General features: G+C 43.1%; 1 protein-coding gene across 5 annotated transcripts in view; it reads left to right on the forward strand.

Annotated features, from left to right (window-relative positions):
• IDUA (alpha-L-iduronidase) overlaps positions 1–20,815 on the forward strand; it is a 49,717-nt gene extending 28,902 nt beyond the window's left edge. For 2 of the 5 annotated variants that reach the window (XM_072859991.1, XM_072859994.1), the window contains 12 exons: positions 5,547–5,629; positions 6,296–6,403; positions 7,061–7,156; positions 7,722–7,924; positions 8,350–8,529; positions 10,172–10,388; positions 10,985–11,200; positions 11,823–11,944; positions 13,253–13,378; positions 14,008–14,084; positions 14,879–14,979; positions 17,126–20,815. In XM_072859991.1, coding sequence (XP_072716092.1) covers positions 5,547–5,629; positions 6,296–6,403; positions 7,061–7,156; positions 7,722–7,924; positions 8,350–8,529; positions 10,172–10,388; positions 10,985–11,200; positions 11,823–11,944; positions 13,253–13,378; positions 14,008–14,084; positions 14,879–14,979; positions 17,126–17,226 — 1,630 coding nt within the window. In that variant the 3' untranslated portion in view covers positions 17,227–20,815. The remainder of the gene's footprint in view (positions 1–5,546; positions 5,630–6,295; positions 6,404–7,060; positions 7,157–7,721; positions 7,925–8,349; positions 8,530–10,171; positions 10,389–10,984; positions 11,201–11,822; positions 11,945–13,252; positions 13,379–14,007; positions 14,085–14,878; positions 14,980–17,125) is intronic. The other 3 variants (XM_072859992.1, XM_072859995.1, XM_072859993.1) reach the window with 2 other exon arrangements.
• The last annotated feature ends 3,340 nt before the right edge of the window (positions 20,816–24,155 follow it).

Here is a 24,155-nt window from a genome sequence, read left to right on the forward strand (position 1 = left end):
GGTGTTTGTTCCTACATCTTTCCAGTGAATATCTTGGCTTTGGACGCTGCACTTCTCTCCAGGTTAGATGGGCATTTATGTCTGTTCTGGAGTTTTATGATGCCTAAAATGGCATCACCGACTCTAGAAAGGTAGTAAGCAATTCCTTGGGACACTGTATCTAAGGATGCTCCTGATAGTAGTCACTTACTGCAACAACTGTTTACTCTTGATTTACTCTTGAGAGGGGGAATTTAATTATCATGCATGTTTACACTCATCAGAACAACAGTGATTGTGTTACCATTGGTCCACATCCTGGCACCATGGCCAGGGGAGTGTATGTTTGCAGGAACCATCTTACAAAGCCGGACAAAGATGGTCTGCCACACAGCTAAGCATCTCTAGCAAATAGTGATATGTAATATGATGATTATCTCAGCAGACACCATAGCAGGGTAGTATCTTAGACTGCACTTTCACTTCTCTCTAAGACTGTAACACAGAAAACCTCGATGGAGCAGGTGGCTCCCTCATGGAGTGCACCTTTCAAGTCTGAGGTTGGCCAATACCCTGCTGAAAAATTTTGTTACTGTTAAGGTGTCATTTGCACCTCTCCTCTGCCAACACCTTGTGCCATTTTCTGTCCCTGTTTCTTGGCTGCATTTGCCACTAGGCACACATTCTTTCCCAGCAGAAGCTCCCAGTGAGGATGTAAGCAGGCTCTGCTGCCTTGGGAGTGGTGTTAGCCAGCCACTATGGCCAATCTACCAGAAGAGAGGCTGTTCTCAGACATTGGTGATAGCAAGCCAGATTATTTTAGCTTCTGATGTGTGTGGTAACTGTGTCCACCAGAAATGCAAAGGGAGGCCACATCAGCTGAGTGAGAATGTCAGGATGAGAAAGGCACTACTCCCATATATAGATGTTTCCTGATCATATCAATCCTAGGCCAGAGAAAGCTTTCTTCAATGGAATAGCTCTGTTGATGGTTACAGAATCACAGAATCACAGAATCGTATAGGTTGGAAAAGACCTTTAAGATCATCGAGTCCAACCATTAACCTAACACTACCAAGTCCACCACTACACCATGTCCCTAAGCACCTCATCCAAACGTCTTTTAAATACCTCCAGGGATGGCAGCTCAACCACCTCCCTGGGCAGCCTGTTCCATGCTTGATAACCCTTTCAGTGAAGTAAAATGTCCTAATATCCAGTCTAAACCTCCCCTGGCGCAACTTGAGGCCATTTCCTCTCGTCCTATCACTTGTTACCAGGGAGAAGAGACTGACCCCCACCTCTCTACAACCTCCTTTCAGGTAGTTGTAGAGAGCGATAAGGTCCCTACATGTTACCTTGGAGTTCCTAAATGGGCTGCAACCTACTGACAGGGGTCAGCCACAAGGCTTCCTATCCCAGGAAATTTTGTTCAGTACATTACAATAAAGTTTGATAAAGTTAGCTTGACGTGTTATCAGAGATTCAATACTTGACCAAAGATTACCTGGAATGGAAAGACTCCGTGCCTACGTTTTTCTTGCTCTCTTCTCTGTAGATAAGATATTTGGTCCAATGTCTGTGTGTGCACTTGCTTTCCAGGGCATGCAACTATATCCCTGGACAGGATCAACTGAGGACAGAAGAGAAGCAGCAAATGCTGGGCACAGGAGGGAAGCTGTAGCTGTAGGCTATGGAGCAGTGTCCACAGCTGTGCTACCTGGCGCAGATCTGGCTGTGATGCCGGGTGTTGACAGCCAAAGCTAGCTTACCTCTGCCCTCCCGAGACATCACGTTCGTGAATGGGAGTTGGCTGAAAGTGGCATGGATAAGAAGCACACCATTATCTTACAACACTTTGGCAAGCTATCCAGTAGCTGTCTATGCACCTGAAAAGAATTTCCCTCCATACTGGAAAAACCTTACTCCAGTGAAGGGAGGCAGTGGAAAGCTGTTAAACATGGGCCTGTGACCTTTGGCTTGGCAAAGGATGGCCCACAAAGCAAGCCTTTCCAAGGAAGAGAGCAACAAGATTTTGTGACAGCCAGCGGACTCCCCTCCGTACTCATCACTGCTCTTCATGTTCACAGCATGGTTGTTGCCCTCAAAGAGGCAGCACATACAGATGGGTCTGGAACTGAGACCGTGACAAAGGCTGGAAAGACACCTCACCAAGCAGGCAGCAGTCTCTGGAGTGTAGCAGCCTCAGGCCTGGGGCTTATAAGGGCATCAGTGCCAGGATGCCAGTATACATGCTTTAGTGTAGTTGCTTGTTATGACTGAAGATGAGGAAGGTCTCATCTGGCAAAGTTTCCCAGAAAAAGCCCAGTTGAGGAACATTTGAAAGCTAGGCACAGACAGGACAGTGATTGCTGCTCCACATCAGAAATACCCAACAGCAAATGCTGAACAATCCTAGTCAGGCAAGCACTCAAATGACAAAGGATGTAGCCTTCTGTGTGTTCATTAATGAGGAGAGTGGTGTCTAGAAAGCATGACTTAAGGGCAGACAGATCAGAAGAGGAGCAGGCAAAAAAGGTAGAAGACTGTAAAAGTCTGTGCGCTTGCTACCAACGGCCCGATCATAGGTACGCGATGCTGCACCGGCAGGTCCTAGGTCAGATGTACAAAGTTTTTTTGAACAACTTCGACAATGTCAAGTGAATTTATCCTGGGTCAGGGATTTACCTTGTCACATGCCTGTAACAGTTTTGACCTGGTCTTCAGTGTCCTAAAATTATATTTATAGCACTCCTGGTAACAGCCTGACAGTTGAGCCAATCTTCCCCATGCAGAATGTTTGTAAATAATACCAGCTTGTGGGGTTCCTGCTGTGCCTCACGCATGGCAGTCAGCATGGTTTCCAGGCACCACATGGCATGCAACCATGCAACCCAAATTCTAGTGATCTTGTATAGGTTATAAAAAAAAAGCATCAGTTTCACATCAGAAAAGTAGTATGGGTAAGGATAGGATCAAGATCTGAGAAAGTGGCAATCCTATCAGTCAAGTAATCATTTTATTAATAGGAGCATACTGCCTAATCCATTTGCAAGCAAGAAGAGATTCTCATAAAGTGACAGATCAGCCAAAGGACATAAGAAATGCCTTTACACTTACACATATAACACAGGATCTCATGTACTGTCACTTCAGTCATGGCTAGCAATGGCATTCTATTTTAAATGTTTTACTTAATTGATACAGGAGGAAAAATGTGTACTGTGTTGACCTTAGACTGGAGTCGGGAAGACACTAGTTCCTTTGCTATTATCTAAATGGCGTTATTACGTTTTTACAAGACAGTAGAGTTAATCATTCTTGTGCTCACTGACTGTAAGTGTGCATGTAAGCAAATATTTCAATAGAACACAGGGTACAACTGGAAATAGTTAATGGATCTGAGGGAGCAGATCTACCTTTTGCAACAAAATATTTGTCTTTGAACTTTGGAATAGGACTGTCAGACTTTTTTTTTAAACTCTGTCTAAGCCAACCCTTCCCCCCTCCGCCCCCCCCCTCCCCCAGTTCCAAATGGCTATTCTTCAGTTCAACAGGAACTTCTGAAATGCTCTTATGGATACTAAAGTAAATAAATATATTTCTGCTTTTTGCTTCCTTCACAGCTGCACCATTTGACTCTGGCAGGAACTGCAAGCCCATCAGTGGCTGCAGACATGACAATTTCTGTCATGGTGGTAGGATATACTTTAAAAGAGAAGAGCCAGCTTCAGGTCTTTGATAAAAGAGCATGATCATGCTGGGGCTAAGATTATGTGCTTCGTTGCATCACAGGTGGAACTGGTACAGTGGATGTGGCTTACGTTACTTTTGTTTTGCCTGTCCTGTTTTCCTCTTCTAGATCATAGTCAGAGATGCTGATGGCACTTTGTCCTCTTCACATCGCACAGTTCCCCTCTTTATTCACTAGGCAATTCTGTCAGCCCTTCTTAATTCTCTGAGAAGTTTGGGATTGCTATTACAGGTTCTTCACTGGAACCTTCCTTTGGCAAGGAAGCACAGAGGAAGAGCCTCAATCTAAGAGGCTCAGAAACGCATGGGAAAGCACAGAATGAAACAAGTTGTGAATCTCAGCACAGAGCCCAGCATTGATTTAACAGGTCTGCTGACTGTCCCATTCTCACTTTTTATCCTCTCTGCCCAGCGTGCCTTGCTTGCATTGATCAGTTACAGGAACTGTAAGTGATTGTCTCTCCCTCTTCCATCATACCTAGGACATTGCATCTGCAGTTCACTTGTACAGCTTTCCACCCAAGCAGAGGCAAGGTGCCTAGGAAAGAGTAGGCAAGACAGCAGAGGCAGAGCTCAGGCTGCAGTGTACCAGAGGAATTAGGTGTACTGCTCTGGCAAGGCTGGAGAAATCAGCTTTGAGAGGTGCTGGCAAGACCCCGATCAGCCCTCCTATATGACCAAGGCTGGACTTATAAAGGGTGCTTACAAAGCCTTTTGCTCAGGGCATACTGAGGTCAGAATTGGGGCACCAGGCCAAGGCTGTGGCTTGGGCCAAATGGCAGTAAGTCACACTACTGGAATGCTGTCAACAGAAGTTCATTTTTAATTCCTATTTGGCACTTCATACTGGCAAAACTTCTCCTGCCCTGTCAGATTTCAGTTAAATCAGGCCACAAGTTCAGAAGTTATGGGAAATCATACACCGACCCATATATTACATTATATTTGTTTTCACTGCATACCAGGCAAGAAAAGCCTTTCAGAAATTTAAAGCATATCTTAAATGTATCAGAGATAAACTGCAAATGCCAGTTTTCATCCCTTGGGTAAAAGAACTTCAGTGTTCCCATGCAGGTGCATGCCCAGATTTTACTACCTGTGCTCCTGCAAGATTCGCTGATACAAAGGGGTGCATCATGGGGCTGCTCCTAAGTCATTGAACACATGTATTCAAAGCTGGGTAAAAGGATTGCAGCCTGAGATCCTGGGAGCACAGGAGAAATAGTAAGCAAATGCTAACAATGAAGTAAAAATTACAGACATTGTGTGCATAAATTCAGCATTCTTTGAAAGATACAAAGTTATTTCTCAGCTGGACCCAAACCCATAAGAAGCGCTACTAAGAAAGCTATATTACATATTGCAAATTAAGAGAATATTAAGAAGCTGCGTATGAGACAAGGTGGAAACCAGGTAGCCTAGCAAATGGAGGCAGGTAATCAAAGTAAGTAATGAAATGGAAACTGAAAAAACAGCTTAGCCAAAAAAAGTCTAGGTAAATTTCACTTCAGCAATGAGTTAGAAATCTTAATATCCTGTTAAAAACTGAAAATCCAGCAAGCAAGTTCATTATATTGCTTCTATTGCTGCTGCTGGAATAGAAAAAGGGCATGAATTGGACAAGAAACATGACTTGCGTATGGTGAACACCGATTACTTTAGAGGAAGTAAGTTTGTGTACAATTCCAAGAACCCTAGCTACATGTAAATTTTGAGAGCCAAAACAAGGCAGCTGTCTGACCCATTATCTGCAACCAAGTGCCACCTTTGCTATAATATTTACATTTGTACTTTTTGTTACCTGTATTCTTCAGAGTGATGAATGGGAAACTTCAGTACAATTTTACTGCCTTGGATAACCTTATGGATCGCCTTTGGGAAAATAAGCTAATGCCAGGTAAGGGCAGCTCCCTACCTCCATAACTTGCTACATCGGTTTGCCCATATTGTGCAATCATCAGAAAATTCTCAGAGAACATTGCTAAAGCTGATTTTGACAAAAATTCATTCTTTTCCTACTTGCCTTTACCTCATGTCCATGTAAATGTAAACAGTGGGAGCAAAACACTATTAGGTCAATTAAGACAATACAAATGGTTTTACATTGCTTTCAACAACAGTTTGCGATGTATGAATTGGGAAATGAGATCTCTTGAAGAGGAGAAAGCTTTGTACCCATTAACATGTACCTAAAAGGGCCAGAGAAGCAGATTCTTAGGGTATAGCTTCTCTTGAATTTCTGCAAACATCCACTGTTTAAAGTTCCCTTTGAGCTCTGAATTTATGATATATTGATATAGTATCAAGTATATTAAGGATATAGTGTCACGTATATATATAGAAGTATTAGTATTGATTACTATAGTCATTGACAAGTAACAAGTGTGAGCAACCTCAAATCTGAAATATTCCTGGTGGGAACATGTAGAAACAGGAAAGAAAGCCTATTTAATGATGCTTCTTCATTAACAAGTTTGTTTCAGATAATGCAATAACCCCTTTGTTAATCAAAAAGAGATAGAATTCACAAAAAAGGGAGACCAGTCTTTTGTGTCTTTTTTAGGATTTGAATTGATGGGGAATCCATCAGGATATTTTTTAGATTTTGAAGATAAAGAACAGGTAGTAAGATGGAGAAACTTAATTACACTTCTGGCCAGCAGATACATAGGTAAGTTCCAAAAAAAAAGAAGAAAAAAGTCCTGTTATTTATTCTGTTGTAATCCCTTCTAACTACCCCAAAAAGTTCTGTGTATTGTGATCAATTTCAAGGCCCTGGATTTTGGGACAGAACAGGAAAAAACCCATGCCAGAACAGACAATGGGATAATAGCCCCTTTTTTTGCTCATCCATGACCAACATCCTGAATGAGTAGTGTGTTCTGGGTAGCACATTTGGCCTGCCTCTGAGGACTGACTTTTAACTTTGTTATGTTGTTGTGGTTGTAAACCACCAGCTTCCACTAGATCATGATAACCTGAATACTTCCCACATGCCAGCTTCAGATATCTCTAATGAGACAGAAGCCTCAACCTGAATTAAGGCTAGGTGAGTGCCCTAAGCACAAGGCTGTCATTCACATCACCTCCCTCTCACCTTTCATCTTTTTCAAACATTACTGCATTTCATCGAAAATGAGAGATCATTTTGAGACTACCAAAATCACATTTCCCTTATTATTAAAAGTAGGTAATATTTATACCCTGTTGTCGCTCTGGGTGCTGAACCTCACCTACAGCCCTAGTTGATACCATTGTCTGGATCAGTGACTAGTTGATAGGATTGTCTGAATATGCAGCTCACTGATAAATGAGGCCTCTCCTACAGACAGGTACGGATTGGAGCATGTTGCTAAATGGAATTTTGAAACGTGGAATGAGCCAGACCACCACAACTTTGACAATGTGTCTATGACAGTGAAAGGTAAGAATGTTTTGGAGCACTTACTGGTGTAGTAAAGTGAGACAGGTGTGTGGGGTGGGTGGAGGGGTGACAGTGAGAAAGGAGAGATGCTGGCAAATAAATAAGGTAGATAAGAGAGATAAGAAATGTGAAAGGTACACCTAGTCTGTTTTGCTAAGGTCATGTTACTGACTACACTTTGTTCCCTAGTTGGACATCAGTATAAATACAGGGATAGTAGAACAGGGAAAACAGAACAGGAGTTACACTAAGAAGACGCAGTTCATTATTTGGATATAAAGTAGGGTTACTGGGGGTGAGGGGGTGAAGGGTGGAGTGAGAGAACTGTTCATTGACAGATGCATGCTTTGGGAACCTGTCCTCACGAGACTTTTGGAAGAACGTTGTGAATGCAGCTGAGGTTTTGATGTCTTCTCATGTTGTCAGTGCACAGGAAAGAGTAGCCCCAGTTTGTGAGATCCTGCCAATAAATGCAATAATAGAGTTATAACGTCTCCCCGTAGTTCTAGATCAAGATTCTGTGTTGAGTTATCATCTTTGATATATGCATCTGCTTGGACTTCAGGGTTTCTCAACTATTATGATGCTTGCTCAGAAGGATTAAGAGTAGCCAGTCCTCTGCTAAAATTTGGAGGGCCTGGGGATTCCTTCCACCCCTTACCCAAGTCACCCATATGCTGGAGTCTTCTGTGTCATTGCTACAATGGAACCAACTTCTTCACAGGGGAGACTGGTGTAAGGCTGGACTACATCTCTCTCCATAAGAAGGTCAGTCCAAGATTTCAGTTTAAGGCTCTTTTTTTAATCAGTTCAATCCAAGTTGCATTTTGTTCTGATTTATGAAGTGATTTCCAGATGAGTGTCCAGCCTGTAGCAGGAAGCATGGCTACCTATTCTAATGAAACTTTGAAGATGTTCAGTTGCAGGACTTCAACTCAAAGCAAATTTGCCTTTGCCTAATTCCCAGGGGGAAAGAACTCCTCTACCTCTTTTCCATTTTATGTTCTAGGAGGAGCTCATGCAAACAGCACATGCTGTAATGGATTAGGTAAAAATACTAATACTGTCTGGCCCACAGCTCCTCAGGGAGTCCGGGAACATGTTTTCAGAATGTGTTTATGTCTGTATGTTATATCTGTGTGTTTACTACTGTTTGCTCACTTTCACTAAGAAGATATGAAATATTGTTGCAGGGAGGTGGGAGTTCTCTCTACATCTTGCAACAAGAGGTAGAAGCAGTTGAACAAATTCAGAAGCTGTTCCCAAATTTTGCTTCTATTGCCATATACAATGATGAAGCAGATCCAATGGTTGGATGGTCCATTCCACAACTGTGGCGAGCTGATGTGACCTATGCAGCTATGGTTGTAAAGGTAACTCAGTTCATTGACAGTCTTGTCACAGTAGGGTCTCCTGATGCGTTAATGCAGTTGCAAAAGTAGACTTACAGTCAATTTTTAAGCAGCTACTTAGAATAATAGATCAAACAAAAGGAGAGCTCCCTATTGATACAGCTGGGGTTTACCTGAATAGTCTGTTTTCAGGAGCTTTATCTAGTTTGTATTAGTTTTCTTCATCTTCCCTCTAAAAAAAACCAACTGAGAACTAGCCTTTTGTTGGAGAATGTCTCCTAGTGTTGGAGAATGTGTCAGATATTGTATACAGTCCCCCAAGTTAGATCCACCTGATAAGACTATACCCACACATTCTCTCTGCATGTAATACTACTGCTATCATCTCACTACTGCTATATCACCTCACTTATGTGAGACATTACTTCCCAGCTCCTTCATAAGTTTTGTCTCATCAAGAGACATCAGGTATAATTAAGAAGTCCCTTGAGCTCTCAGCATAAGCCCATTCTTTGGTTTTGGATAATGCCTGTACACGTGGCCTTATTAATTACTGCTAGTAATTACTGCTGTTGATCAGAAAAGCAGGAGAAGAGAATGCTCAGCATTCCTGCCCTGCAGGAATTGTAGCATGGCCCCAGAGCAAGCTCAGCTCTTGCCCCTGCGTAGCAATAGTTCTCACCGCAGGCCTATTGCTTTGTGAGCCACTACCTTATACAGCACTGAGAGTCCAAGTGCTCCTGTGCAAAGCAGTAATTCCCAAACCTGGGAACACGTATGTCACCAGAAACAAGATAGGTCTTACTAGCTGCTCCTGTGGAGACAAAAACTTCTACCTCCTTTAGGCTGCATACAGAAGCAGTCTTCTCCAAAGCAGCAAGTCACTGACTGCATTGCAGGGAGTTTGTGGGAGCAAACACAGTGTTTATAATGATATGGTGATATGAAGGGAGAAAAAAAGACACATCCAATGGAAAATTAACACTGGGGTGGGTAGGAGGTGGAGCCCTGTATTCCTTCAGGGACACAATTATGAGACCTTTTCAGTTGTCAGCCTTCTGAAGTTCTGTTTGATTCTGATACTTAGGCACAATCTGGTAAAGAGAGAGCTTGGGAGCTCTGACATTTTGCAGGAAAGCAGTAGAGCAACCAGTGAAATACAGGGAGAACTAATTCCATGTTAGCACCAAGTGGGTAAAATGACTTGTTGAGGAACAGAATCCAGGACCAGCTCTCAGACACTCGTGTAGTGGCTATGAAGTAACTCTGGAATTGGAGGACCATTTAGATTTAATTCCGGTAGTAAATCCAGATTACCAATTTAATATTCAAGACAGAGGAGCATCATTTGTAGTGCAGTAGTCAAGGAAATAGTAGTCAAGGAAATATATTCATAATTTATGCAGACTACTAGTAATAGTTATTTCAGAGAATTTTTACTGGCAAAACTATGTGGATACTTCAAACTTTGCAGTGATTAATGTATCACCTAAAGAATAGTTTCTCCAAGAGTTCTGAGGAACAGTTTAGTTCTTCAAACTTTTCTAAATGGCAGAGTGACAGCTCTTTTCAATATGCTGTAAAGATTTAAAAAAAATACAGACATTGTGTGTTTGTTGGATTTTCTCCAGGGTGAAGTTCCATCTTCTCTATGACTTTGCAGGTAATCATACAGCATCAAAACCTGCTCATTTCCAAAGCCAACAACACCATCAACTACACACTGCTGAGTAATGACAATGCCTTCTTGAGCTACTACCCCCATTACTTCACACAGCGCACTCTGACAGCACGTTTTCAGATGAACAATACAAAGCCACCTCATGTCCAGATGGTGCGGAAACCAGTGCTGACTGTCATGGGCTTGCTGGCACTGCTAGGTATAGTAACCACTGATTAAAGAGCACATCAATAACCTCTTCTACCTAGAAGCTTGCTGCCTAAGAGAGATTATTGCAGCCATCTCACCATTGATAAAAGCAGGATTTCTCCTACCCTCTGTTTACCAGCTGTGTTAAGAAAATGAAACTTAATTTCCTCTGAGAAATTATTAGCTCCGGAGATGTTCCTGGCAGTCTGTTATACATTTGATTTAATTTACTGCTTTGTTTATACCCTCTGTATGCCAGCCACTCCTTTTTTGTTGACTGGTACTTCCCTCTTGTGCCATCACATCAGGCTACAAATGTCTTTAAGAAATCCCCACAGCTGGAAGACCCGAGCAGCATACTAAAGGAAGATCCTAATTCACTGTTACATGCTTAGATGTTGCTAGCTGAATTGCTAAGCATGAGAACTGCGGTAGTATGTGCATGCTCTGTTGTTGTAAAATAAGCCTGACTGAATGCTGTACCTGGTAAAATAAGCTAGAACATAGCTCAACCTATAGATCCCCATATTTGGACCCTTCCTGTATCAGAAGCTGACACAGGACTGACTAGCAGTGATGCTTACAGTGTTGTCACATTTTTTAAAGGAGAAAAGCAGATTTTCGCAGAAGTGAATAGCAGTGAAGGTGAAAGCACTCAAAACAGCACAATTGGTGTCCTGGCATCTGTGCACACCCCAAGTGAGATGCAACCCTCAGACAGCTGGCAAGCTACTCTACTGATGTATTCAAGTGAGGATAACAGGACTTCATCCAACATCAGCACCGTCACACTGAACGCCACCCACTTCCCCAAACTTAGAGGTAAACAAACATCATGTAGGCAGCTCACAGAATTGATCTTTAGGCTAGAACATCTGCTGAAACACTTCTGCTGAGTTGCCTTTCATTGCAAGAGTGAGTTTCATTTGCTAACTTTCTCTCCTATCTTTTGGGCACTCCCAGATTTTCTAAGGTATCATGGTGCTCTTCTAGGAAAGGTGCTCTTTCCTAATGCTTGCACTTTGACCCTGCCTTTAATGGCAGTTGCAAGTGCTGCCTTTTTGGAAAGCTATTAATCTCAGTGTCCTTGGCTGGATATTGCCAGGCAACAATTCCCTTACAGGAATGACTCCAAGACAGCCAACATGACCACATGATTACACAGTTGATGCAGTTGTCCAACAAATGTGTGCACCACCTGTGCAAAAAATAAGAGGGTTTCAATTCTGGTTATGGAAGTAATAGCTTGAAATTTAAACTTGGCAAATATAAATTGTAGAGCCTTGTAAGAGTGCTAGCCTTGTGACTTTCCAGTGGAAGCCAGGCTCCGAAGTGCTGAAATCACTTTTGAGAAGGTAGACTTAAACATCTTCTGCTAAATTTATTCTTGTTAATCTTTAAATCCAAGTAAAGAGTTTACTCTCTTTCATTTGTGTTCCTAAAGAGCTGGTGTACGTGACATACTACCTGGATAACAACCAAACCAATCCCTACCTGAAGTGGAAAAAGCTAGGAAGCCCTGACTTTCCTTCCCCAGAACAGTTCCAGCAAATAAGGAATGCTGAGGTATGACTGTGTGTTTGCTTGAAGAGTTTTATGGGTAAAGTGCTTGTGAATTGGTTACCTACAGCTAAAGAGACAAGAAATCAGCTCAGGTAGTCAAAATTTCCTTAGCCCACAGTCATGCACATCTTGTACACATATGAATATGCACTTGCAGTCACGCAGAGAAATGTAGCTGATGATACACAACTGATATCTTTGCATTTATGTTATAGAAGAGACTAAATGTAGATGACCAACTTCTTTGCTACTGGCCAGCCCTTAACTAAGGAGGCAGTTGCTCCAGAGCAAGTTTCACCTTTTCTCTGAAACTTCAATAAGCTTTGAGATCCTTTCTGTTCTGTCTCCCCAGATAAGTCACATGACCCTTTGTATATTACAGAAGGGCCAAATTGCTACATTAGAGAGTTGAAATGAACCCCCCTCAATAACAGAAAACAAACAGCTCCCTGAGGTGGAAACTGCCCAGTGCAAGTGCAGAAGACACTTGGCATCTCTCAGGGGCTCATGGGGAGGCCTGCAGTTTCCCCTCATCCTCACCAGTTCTGAATGCATGCCAGAGCAGACTAAGGAGTACGTCCTCTCTGAGGACTCCTCTCCTCCCTACTGAGAAAAGCCATGCCCAGATTACTTACTGTATGTGAGAATATATGAGCAGCCTGTCACTTTAGCTCCCTTTCCCATAGTTTCCCTCTGCATTCAGACCCATAGGTTAAAATAAAGGAGGCCACCTTTATCCCCTTCGGGGCCCAAGACGGTCATTGCCTTCTGACTTTGGTGTAGAGTACTATGTCTTCTCTTCCCAGTCACCATAACTCCCTATTGCTAAGGCCTAAGGATACTATAGGAGCCATCAGATCTTCCTTCAACAGGGCAGCAGCAAGGTTTTAGATATTCTTGGCCATCTGGTGAAACCTCATCCTCAGAGACCAGCTGAGTGCCTGTTGTAGCTAGCAATAGCTTTCACTGCACACCGGGAATCCATAGCTAAGGGATAGGGGGGTGGTTTGTAAAGACCACTAGCCTGGAAGGCATCCATGGGAGGTTACTAGGAGTGACAAATTGAGCCTGAAGGGCATTTGTGATCAACCCACTTTGTGAGATGGGCAAACCCTCTGTTTCCTAAAGAGCTGGAAAACAGGTGAGATGATAGAAAAAGTCTCCCAGCTTGAAGAACTTTGATGGCTGCAGGCCACTTATCAGCACCAAGTCTACCAAAGTAAATACACAGTCACTTCACACTGATGTAACAGTTGGCCTTTGGGTGCTGTAATGAAAGATTATTCACAGCACTTCTCCTTGGCTCCACAGGACCCAGTGGCAACAGGCCCATTCCCAGTTCCTGAAAGTGGCATCCTGACACTGAAGCAAGACTTTCCTGTTCCCTCAGTCTTTCTTATCCATATCTGTGCAAGACCCAGATCTGTTCCTGATCAAGTATGTGTTGTATTCTACTGTCAGATTCACCAAATTAGAAACTGCTTCCTGCTTTAAGTCTCACTAAAAAGAGCTAGACTAGCATTTGGGCCTATTGTTTGTTGAAAGTACCATTTAAGACTTAGTAAATAAACAATTCTTCTCTCCTTTGATGAGAAGGCTCTCCAAAGCATAATTCAAGATAAAGCATTCCACAGCAAGCGATAGGAGCCATCACTGAGGTAAATGCAAGTTTATCCATGGTGGGAAAATAATAGTGCAGTACTGGAAAGTGCAGTATCTTTTTAAAAATCACATCATGTGCTACCAGGCTTGACAACAGCTCTCCAGTTAATAATTGATAGCTAAAAATAAAATGGAATCATGGCTGTCGTAGATTAGACATCTGTATCTGCTCATTCAGTCCCACCCATGTTCATAGTGGTGCCCAGAGCCTCTGAAGGTCCTCTGCAAGGTTGACAGGTTGGACATATAGGCTACAAAGCCACAGAGCCAGGAATTTTGTTTTTTCCCCTAATCTCAATGGAAAGAATCAAAGCAAATAATTAGTAAGGAAGGATGAACACAGAAATCTGACCTGGCTGATTGGTTTGTACAGTTTTCTTACATGGGCATGTGTCTTTGGACAGGTAACCGGTGTTCGTTTGATCCCTGTCACAAAGGGGCAGGTCATTGTGTTGTGGGACGATGGCTGCGTAAATTCAAAGTAAGTAGCTTTTAAAATAAAATGGATATAACTGAGTTACCCGCACATTACTCTGTAAGTTGCCACCAGTCCTACAAAGTGAAACGAGTTCACAAATTAATGACTACTTGCTCCTTGAGAGATGCTACAGTGCATTTGTCTGACAAAGTGAACTGTAGGACCTACATGCAGTAACTATGGAGAGCAACCCTGACTAATTTGTGATCTGGGCAAGAGAATCTGCCTGTTGCTCACCAGCATCGAATGGCATTTTTGCGGGACTTGCCTCCAGCATAGCAGACAGGAAGATCCATGATAGACGTTATATTAGCAGCAGGTGCCTACATGGGATCTTGCACATCCCTGTAAGGGATGTGAGCTGGAAGAGAAAATCTCCAGTTCCTTGCTCCAGCAAGCTGTACTAGACAGGAAACGCTCTGTAGGTGAACTGTCAGAGGCAATGCAGTATACATCCACACTCCTTCAGGAAGCACTGACTTAGCTCCTTTTCAAGCCAGTCTCCCTAGACTCTTCAGCCTTGTGATAACCCTGGTTTGGGAGTAAAAGATGCTTAACAGTTTGTGATGCTGCAAGTAGCCAATATAGCAAGTCAGTCTGGGTGTTCTTCTGTGGGCTGTTGGAGCTGTGGTTCTTCCTAATACTGACAATTCATGCCATCCCACATCTGGTAGGAATGAGTCAACTGAGTATTTCCTGGTTTTGGTCTTCTTTATTGAAATGGCCCTGAGATTAGGATTTGATTGCTCACCACATTATCAATTGTTTTTACTGAGCTGTCTGGTTTTCTTTTCTAGATGTATAAAGACATTTGAAGTGGAGTTCTCACCAGATGGAAGAACATACCAGCGGATTAACACCAAAGACACAATATTCACTCTCTGGGTCTACAGTCCAGGTAAGGCAAGAATACGCATATTATGTAATCTGTCATGTTAATAGTACCACTCATGAGTGTGTGAAGCAGCATTTAGTAACTACTGAAGGTATGTATCTTGCTAGTGACATACACTCCCATCACAAATAAGAGCACATCCCTTCCTTTAGGACCACGTTCTCAGCGAAAGCCTTATTCTCAAGGACAAGCACTAATTGACAAATAGTCATGAGGACATTATTAGGAGTATTGCCATGAGTAAATTGCTTGTCACAGACACCAAAGTCACCAAAGCTCCCTGAGAGGCAAAGCAGCACTTTTGTCTCTATTTGTAGCTGGTGTAGAAGCATGCAAAAATGAGAACAAAAAAAAATTGCTCCACATGACCAGAGCTTGATGTTGTGCTCTTGGTAGTAGACTCATAGCAAGGCAAGTCTGAGGTTTGGGCTCTGTCCCACAGGTATTGGCCATGCCTTTGCCTGAATTTGTACGCTTTTGGGGTAGGGCAGTAGGAGCAAACTGCATTGGTAACACTTGTTTTGTACCACTGAGTCTTGAGGTGTTAGACTCCCTAAGAATATGGCATCAACAAACAAATAAGTGGGAGGTCGTGTCCACCTTTCACAGAGGGGTTGGTTGTCTTGCATTTATTGTGTTCTGAGCTGCTCCAGGGGAAGGCCACAATTCTGCTCTTGTTGTGGCCACCTGTCCCTGTTCCCATACTCTTTTATGGCTTGGCAGTCTTAAGCTACTGAGGTGCTCCCTTGTAAGAACTGAAGAGGTCCTCGTGTAGGACAGTTAGTCCTATCTGAACACCTAGCCAATGAGAAACTGCTCTCTTTGCTGTTTCCTAGAGCTTTCTCTTTAGCCGTGACTAGCTGCCTAAATTTTAGATGTTTCACATTAGAGGGCAGTGAGTTTCATCTTTGTCAACAGGCAAAGCTTCTCCCAGAGCCTGTGGTCATTTCTCCTCAAGTACAGCCTAGACGCAATAGAAACATACCCAGATGAAAAATGCTGAAAGAAGGTAGTGATGTTTCTTTGGGTATTTTTTTGTTGGTTTTTGGGGCTTTTTTAACCAAATGTGATCTAATCTACAATGTGACTGGCCAACAAGTATTACTAATAAGCACTGATCAGAGCTGTGTGAACCACAGACAGACCTTGCCTCAAAGTGATACTAATAAAGAGCAATTCAGAGAGGTTTTTGCCAGAAACACAAGCTCATCATAGCCTGAGAAAGGCTTAGCATCAACAGTGGGTGCATAGTAAAATTCAGAGCTATTATTGCAATGTAAAGGCTACACAGGTAAGCAAAGACTGTAAATCATGGCTAAGGCAAATCTCTGAAATTAGGATTCATTATCATCTAGTGCTGCACATCTGGGGAGCCTGCCAGTTTTAACTGTTTGTTTCAAAAACAAAAAAGAAAAGACTGCTTGAATAAACCTCACATCTCAGCATCCTTTATTGCTCAGTGCTTCCTTCTCACTTATAATTTATAGCATTCTTTTTCTTTTAGAAAAAAAAAAACCACTAAAGCACACTTAAAAATCAAGTAAATAGATGAGAAAAAACATTCATATTGCTTGTGAGGTTAAAGACCCTGCTAGTGAAGGCTATGTTCTTCGAACTGGATCAAGGATGAAAACCAGCAGAGCCACAGAACATCAATTCACATACCTTTAGAGCAAGTGGTGCTGCTTCCTGAGTTGAGCAGAGGGTTTTCAGTCAGCCTGCATGCTTCTTGTTCCGCTTCTTTGTTGATCCTGTCCCCACAGAACCTGTTCCAAAGGCACAATTCAGGCAGAAAAGTAAGTCAGAGAAAAGGAAATTACTAGATGTGTGTTGCAGAAGATGTCATAGCCTTCTTCCAAAGGGACTGCTGGGACAACAGTCCTGTAGCTGTACTTGCAAATCCTAATGAGGAGAGAGGAGGTCCTTGGTGCACAAAGAAAAAGAGCCAATACTTGGCCATGAGTAATCTATAATCATTTTTAGTTAGACAGGCACAGACACACTTACATAGGGTGCAGAACTGATTTCACCACTTCCCCAGCCCATTCCACAAACCTACATTTTATAGGAGTAGTGCCTGCTCCACATCCTCCAAGCACCACAGGTGGCAGCCTTTCACAGTGACCATTTCTAACCTTTTCATTTGCAGGAAGCTCAGTCTCCGGCTTTTACAGAGTGCGTGCCATTGACTACTGGGGGAAGGCAGGCCTGTCCTCTCTTCCTGTGGAGTATGTTGAAGCTTTCAAGTGACTCTGAAGACTGGTGCCTGGATGGTGACTGAGTGGTGTATGCTCCTTGCAAATGACAACTCCCCAGAAAAATAAACTCCTCCCAAGCTGAGGAGGGAGTACCGAAAGGACTTGATGAAGCAAGTTAGGAATGCAAGTTAGAAGCAACTGCCCCTATTAACTCTTAAGAGCTCAAAAGACAGCATTATCAAACAGCCACAACTGACAACCCAACTGGTACAAGTATAAGAGGCTGCCGTAGGACTGGGATTCAGCTTGGTAACTAGGAATTATGGGAATAAATATTTATTATTCCCTATTCTACACTGAGCTAATGGCCAGGACAACCAAGGATTTGTAGAGGTCACAAACTGCAGCAGGAACAGGAGGACCTGTCCGAGAGTGAACTGCCTGCCTCAGCTGCCAGGCTGTCTTGACATAATGGTTTGATGAAGAGCGCACAGCAGTGACATGCATCCAGAGCATGAAGTGAAGGATCCCTGCTTCCCTGCCGGTTAGTCACACATGCTCCAGGGAGTTATTTCAGAGCACTTGCCATGTCTTCAGATGTATGAGGTTCTTCACGCTCTCACAGAGGGATTTCCACCCAGCTCTCTGTGCATTTGTGGCTGTTACTTTGATGCCAGAGCTGTTCCCCTCACACAGGCAGAGGAAGGGGTAGCAGCTCATCCTCAAAGGGAAAGAAGGCACAGGAAGCTCTAGCCTGCAGACTCCCCTGCTTTTTCTGCTTTTGCCCAAGTCACCTGTTTGCACTGTGGCTGTCAGCCACTGCCTCTTTGTGGTGGAGGCTCTAGGCCTGAAAGCCCCTCTTTCTCTCCATTGCTGTCACCTAGCCTGGCCTTCTACAGCCCTTACAGCTAATGTCTCTCCCTACCATGCATCCCCTCTCAGACTGTAAATGAGCTGAGGCTTGGCTTTGGGTGGCCAGGAGAAAGCTGAAATGCTAGTTAGAGCCTTCTGTGTTTTCATATTACAGGAGAGCACACTCTTGAATGTAACAGGGCTGTTACTGACAACCAGTTTGGAAATTAACCAAGAACAGTTTGAGCTTCTGTGCTTTGCAAAGCATGTGCACAAGTGTGTGATAGCCCCAGATCATGGGCTACAGAACACCTTTGGCTGTCCTTGTGGCTGCCAAACACTTTATGTAACAGCAAAGTTCCCTGAAATTGCAGGGGTGTTTTTTTACTCTCCCCTTTTCACAACTGGCACAGTTTGAACTGTGCATTTAAAATGCTTGTAGAGGGAAGGATAATGCCAGTGAAAACAGCTGGAGTGTTTTCCGTAAGAGGAGCAACTTTGTCTCACAAACAAATCCCCTACTGCTCTCTTTGCTGACATCAGCCACCTCACCAACATAACAACAAAGACTGCGTATTTGATGAAACATTCAGGTCTCAGACAAAAAAAACAAGTTTGCACAGTAGGAGAGAGCTGAACTACCTCAAATGGCCTTACTTTTACAGCACAGAAAAGAAACATATACAAAAAGTCAGTATATATGAGATGATGCCTTGTATCTCCTTACCTTCTGGTTACTTGTTTATGTGCTTATGCTGAAAGTTAGCCTTAAAAGATTCATTTTGTCACAAAATTCAGATGAAATATTTCTTGCCTCACTGAAGTTTGAATAAAGAGTGCTTGGCACATCCTCATCTGCCAGTTCCTCACCCATAAAGGCTTGTGCAGAACAGAAAAGGGCCACTGGTGCCTACTTAATTGATAACTTTCTCAGTTTCAAAGAAGTTAGTGAGAAGTTCTACTCGGATGGAGGTAGTAAAAATACATTTCAAAGTTGTTATAACTGCCCCTAAGTGAAGAATCAAAATACACAGTTAAATAAAATCTAGCAGTTAAGACATATTGTTTTGCCAGTATGAAGTGGAACCACAGAAAAAAGGACTTTTAGAAATATTCAAGTATAGGTTCTTGAGAGATTTCAGTGCGTCTGAAGCAGGGGAAAATACAGGAGCTTGAGAGGACAGTTTACCCTGATAGGTTGTCCTATTTGAGTAGCCTTCTGCTTTAAAATTTTCCCACACTGGCAATCAGAATATATAGCAGTCTTTATCAAACCAGGGACCATGCACTAGTTACAGGTGTTTGAAAAAAAGTGAAGCATAGCTGTCGTGAGGAGTATTGATTTTGCTATGCAGGGATGTAGTAGAAAATGTATAGGTGTGCAAATCATGAAAAATTGAAGATCAAAAATCACTGCCTTGCTTTATTTAGTAGACAAACTTAAGTTATACCTCACATAAGTGAGATCGGTAATGGCGTATATGAGGCAAATGATGCAGAGCTGATGAGTCCTGGTGGAATGTTTGGCTTTTGCAAAGGTGCAGAACAGAGAATGGTGATTCACTTGCTCTTTCACTGTATTGAAGTCTCTCCCTATGGCAACTGATTTCCTTTAGGGCAAGTTATCATCTTTTGGAAGATTTTAGGCTGGGAGTTCTGCTGGCCCAGGATTTCTACTTCTCAGCAGTGACAGACATGAGGCTTGCAGCTGCCTCTCTGAAGTGGTTTGTAATTCTCATGCTTACTTGTTTTGCCTTGTTAAAAAACACAGTGACTGCTATTTTCTCTAAAGTTTCAAGGTAAAATTTCATACATTATTGTATTGCTTATTGAAGCCACAAAAAAGCAGAAATTTTCTTTGCAAGGGCAGTGCTTAACATGTAGCTGCAAACAGAATCCAGTTTCTTAGGGTCAAGTCCAGCCGCTTTGAAAATCTGTCACTAGATCCCTCTTTTAGGGCTCTTACATTAAACATCATCCAAAGCGTGTAACGCACAGTGCTTTTTCAGATATTTTCCTAGCAGTGGCAAATACGCATGGAAAGCAGAGCTGACCAAAAATGGTGCACTGTCCATTCAGAAACAAGTTTTGAATATTCAGCAATATTTTTTTTTCTTCTTCTTCTTTGCTGCTTTGCTATAAACTTATTCCTTTAAGCAATGAGAAAGTCTAAACTATTGCAGCAGAGAAGAGAATTTGGTATTTCCAGGCTTGAACTTATTTCCAACGGAGTGCAGAAGTTTTGGGCTGCCCTTATCTTTTTTATAATTTAATGTCTACAGAGAAATGTTATTTAATACTGGAAACTTGGGTTTTCTGTAACCATCTGTCACTGACTCTGTCTGATAAGGCTTCCAAAATTGCATGTTTAACTCTACCATCTCCTCCGTTACTGGTCAGTGATCAGCTCTCCCTCACAGTTTCAGTTTTCAGAAGTGCCAGATGTGCATAGCGCTAAGTGGGAGTAGCAGGTGCTTAGTAGTTCTGTAGCATCAGAACCAAAGCAAGACTGCAGAGCGCTCAGGTATATCTCTTGCTGGCCATAAATCCAAATAGGAAAATCTAACTGCAGCTGCAAGATGAGATTGTTTGCCTGCTCTTCAAGCAAAAGCCTTCTTCTGAGGCTACGTAACAGTTTTGCAACTGTTTGTTAAAACGAATGCTAGGGAAAAACCTTTCAAAGGAGTGGTTTATATTGTCTAATTGTGTATATACTGCATTTGTTACCATCTTTTGTGCTACCCAATAAAACCAGTTCTTAATCTTTCACGTGAACCCTGTAAAAACAGGATCTGATCATTGTGTTCTGGAGACTGCTCAAAACTCTTGTGTCAATAACTTACCCTTGGGAAGTAAAGCCTGTTCTCAAGGTATAACAGATAGCTTGACTGGTGCAAGTTCCAACATTACATAAAAATGAAGCATGAAGGGAGTGTGACCATAAGAAGTTTCAAGGCTGAAGTAGGAACTTAAATCATAGATTGCTTCAGTTACCACAGCCTGGGGAAAACTGGTCTAACTCAACATGATATCATAGCGTCAGATCTCAGGACTTGCAGAGTCCTTGCTGGGAGGAGGTTCACTGGTGTATGAAGGACAATATCCTTGCAGGGTTCCTCCTGCTGTTGCGCAGTCGTAGCCTTTCTGCCAGCACTAAAGGACCTTCTGAGGACAAAACAACAGTCCTTTTCATTCGTAAACAGCTTTTTCTTTTCTCTTGTTAGTGGAAAGTTTGTGCAGGACAGAAATTATTACTTGGGACCTATGCACAAGCCTAAAACCAGGAATAATAGACTGGTTCTCATCAGCCAGCTCAAACAGCAGACAGAAGCGTCTGCCTCCAGACATACCCTAGATGTTTTATGTTGAACTGAATGGAATAACAAGAGAAGTGTAAATCAGATCAGAATACAGTCGTAGCTGCCTGCCCTACCCTACCTCATCTTTCACATTTCCTGCAGTCAGTGGAGAGAAATGGATATGAGGTAACTCCCATCTGTTTATTAACTCACCAGATCATATGACGAGGGCCTGCATGTGGTCCTGATGGGAATGTGTTCCCCCAGTTCCTCCAAGAACAAGGCAGATTCCTGAGGCATGTATAACTCCATGGTGTATTCTACTAGAATCCAGTTCTCCAATGCTACGAACCTGGAAGCACAGCTTGTGTGGCTGAGGAGGGATTTCACTGCCTAACTTGTCTGGACAGACTATACCAAGCACAGGAAGGATGCACTTTGTCCTGCATATAGATCCTTCTTGCTAGAACTCCCATCTGCTCTGGTCATACAGTTATTCTGATCATAGACATTAAAAATCCCACTTCTCTAGGACTGGTAGTGTTGGTCTGAATGTCTGACTGGCCAAAGGCCAGTCTCCTTCAGCTAAGGGTTAGCGTTGTCTAATCACTTGTGATACAAGTCCTAAGTTCACAGATCTCCACCCCAATACTTCCTCATGGGAGAGTGGGGCAAGTGGTGAACATTCAATCAATGCACTGACCTTGCACTTAGTCCAGCACAAAAGGCTGATATTTTTTCACACTCAGTAGTCTCTATCTATGTGATTTTTTGTTTGCATTGCCTGCTGCTGGTCTTCTGTTTCTGTCCTTAGCTTTAGATGGTGGTTCACCATCTTGTTCCCCATCAGGGTAGCTTTCCCTAGACCAGAAGAGCAAGGAACACCTTTATTCGATGCTGGCTGAGAGCCTTAGGAGTCCCACTTGGAAATCTTGGGAAACACAAGCTTGAGAGACTTCCCTGCATCCCTGGGATAATGTCTCTGGCCTTGGAGAAGAGTCTTTAGTCAGTGCTTTTTTTTGCTCCTTCCAACAGATAAGAGTAGATAATCATTGGATACTGCAGATAAGATTATGCAAGCATCTTGCAGAAGCTGTTTTATAGTGTAGTGCTCTGAAGGTCTTTACTCGGTGTCAACCTTGTGCCACATCATACCTTTTGAAAGTGGGGGCGTGGGGGCTGTTCAGCTTGGTCTTCCCTCTATGCTACCAATCATGACTTGTAAAAATCTGTGTTGCTGACAAACTGCAGGGTTCAGCAGGGTGCTGGGGGTGTTCTGGACTGGTAGTTTTATGCATGGGAAACATTCAAAGTGAATGTGATTTTACTGAGAGCAGTGGGAAATACCTGTCAAAAATGCTGACTCAGGTTACCCTTTTTCTACATGGGGTTGTCCGGATACTATTGTTTTGGTTCCCTCTATCTATGAAATTCTTGGCCATAAAACCTGTCGGTTCTGTATCTTTCAGTTCTATACCTCTCAGATACGGGAGACTGGATTGTGAAGGCAGTGGGGAGTAAATTACTGCTTATGCCATTAGAAATGTGAGTAACTGCTCATTTAAAGCAACGTCTCAGTGTTACTGAAAGGAACATCTGCTTTATTGCATTTGTGATTCAGGGGCTAGTTAGAAATACTCAGTGAGATTTTTGAGTGTTCAGATCTACCAGAAATAACTATAAGATATTACCAGGCAACAAGGATCACACTATCAGCTTCATCTGAGAGTTGTTGTTCGAGAGAATTTCTTAGCTTCAGAATTTAAATAGAAGTGTTGGTGGGAGAGGTACGTTGTGTATGCCAGGGCCCTGCAGCCACCCACAAGCCTTTGTTGCTTTGTGCAGCCTCAGCTGGGACCTCCACCCGCATACCCCTTCGCCATGGTCCACAAAGCCTCTTCAGCTCAGCGCAGGCCCCTGCTCCCTTGGGAGCCTTGCTGCAGGTAGCCCTGCCTCTGACCCACTCTCCAGTCCTGTTTCTGGCCAGATCCACCTGGCAGGCATGCCTGTGCCCTGCCCTGTGCCTTGCTGCGCTTGCTCGCTGGCTGGACTTCCCAGGTGAACCCCAGACCTGCCGTGTCACCACGCATTTGTCTGATGATCAGCACTGTTGGGGGACCTGTCCCTGTCACCACCCCTGCCCTGCTCCCCCTGCTTGGTGCCAGGGAGGGACACTGTCCCACCTGTGCTGGGCTCACCCTTGGCTGCCATCTCACCTCCGCTCGGTGAGCAGCCCCCCTCTTCCTGCTCCCTGACAGCACAGCAGGTAACAAAAAGCAGTTCCAGAGGTGTTTTTTTTAAAAACATTTATTGACAAATGCCACGTTAGGTATTCCCTTGAAAATTCACATATCAATACTGTATTGTTCACAGTTTACAAAACCCCCAATATTTTCATGTGTTTTTCAGGAAAAACACACTAGTCCATACTATGATTTTCTTTTTTTATTAGCTGAGTCACAACTGCAAGACCAAGAGGTCTGGTTTCTGTGCTTAAGGATAGGATCAGAAGTGTACTTTTAGCAGGCCCCTGGAAAGAAAGAAAAGTAAACTTTAGTCCTTTTAAGTAAATTTGCAAAGTGCGTTAACAACCTTTTAGTCTTCAGTGAAGCTGTAGCTACAACCTTCCTAGGGTACTTCTGAATCACAGTACAAGATTAGGAGGGGGGGGTGAAAAAGTTGCTGTTTGCATTGCTCTGTGTCTGTTGGCATAGCACTTGCGCAGCCTTTGCTAGTCCCAGCTAGCCGTGAGTTTTCAGCTTACGTGAGCACCTAGGCATGAGCCCACAAACCGACTACTCTCCCTCTGCTACAGTAAGCAATACGGAGG

The sequence above is a fragment of the Ciconia boyciana genome, chromosome 4 (assembly GCF_034638445.1).
Source record: "Ciconia boyciana chromosome 4, ASM3463844v1, whole genome shotgun sequence".
Classification (NCBI taxonomy): Eukaryota; Metazoa; Chordata; class Aves; order Ciconiiformes; family Ciconiidae; genus Ciconia; species Ciconia boyciana.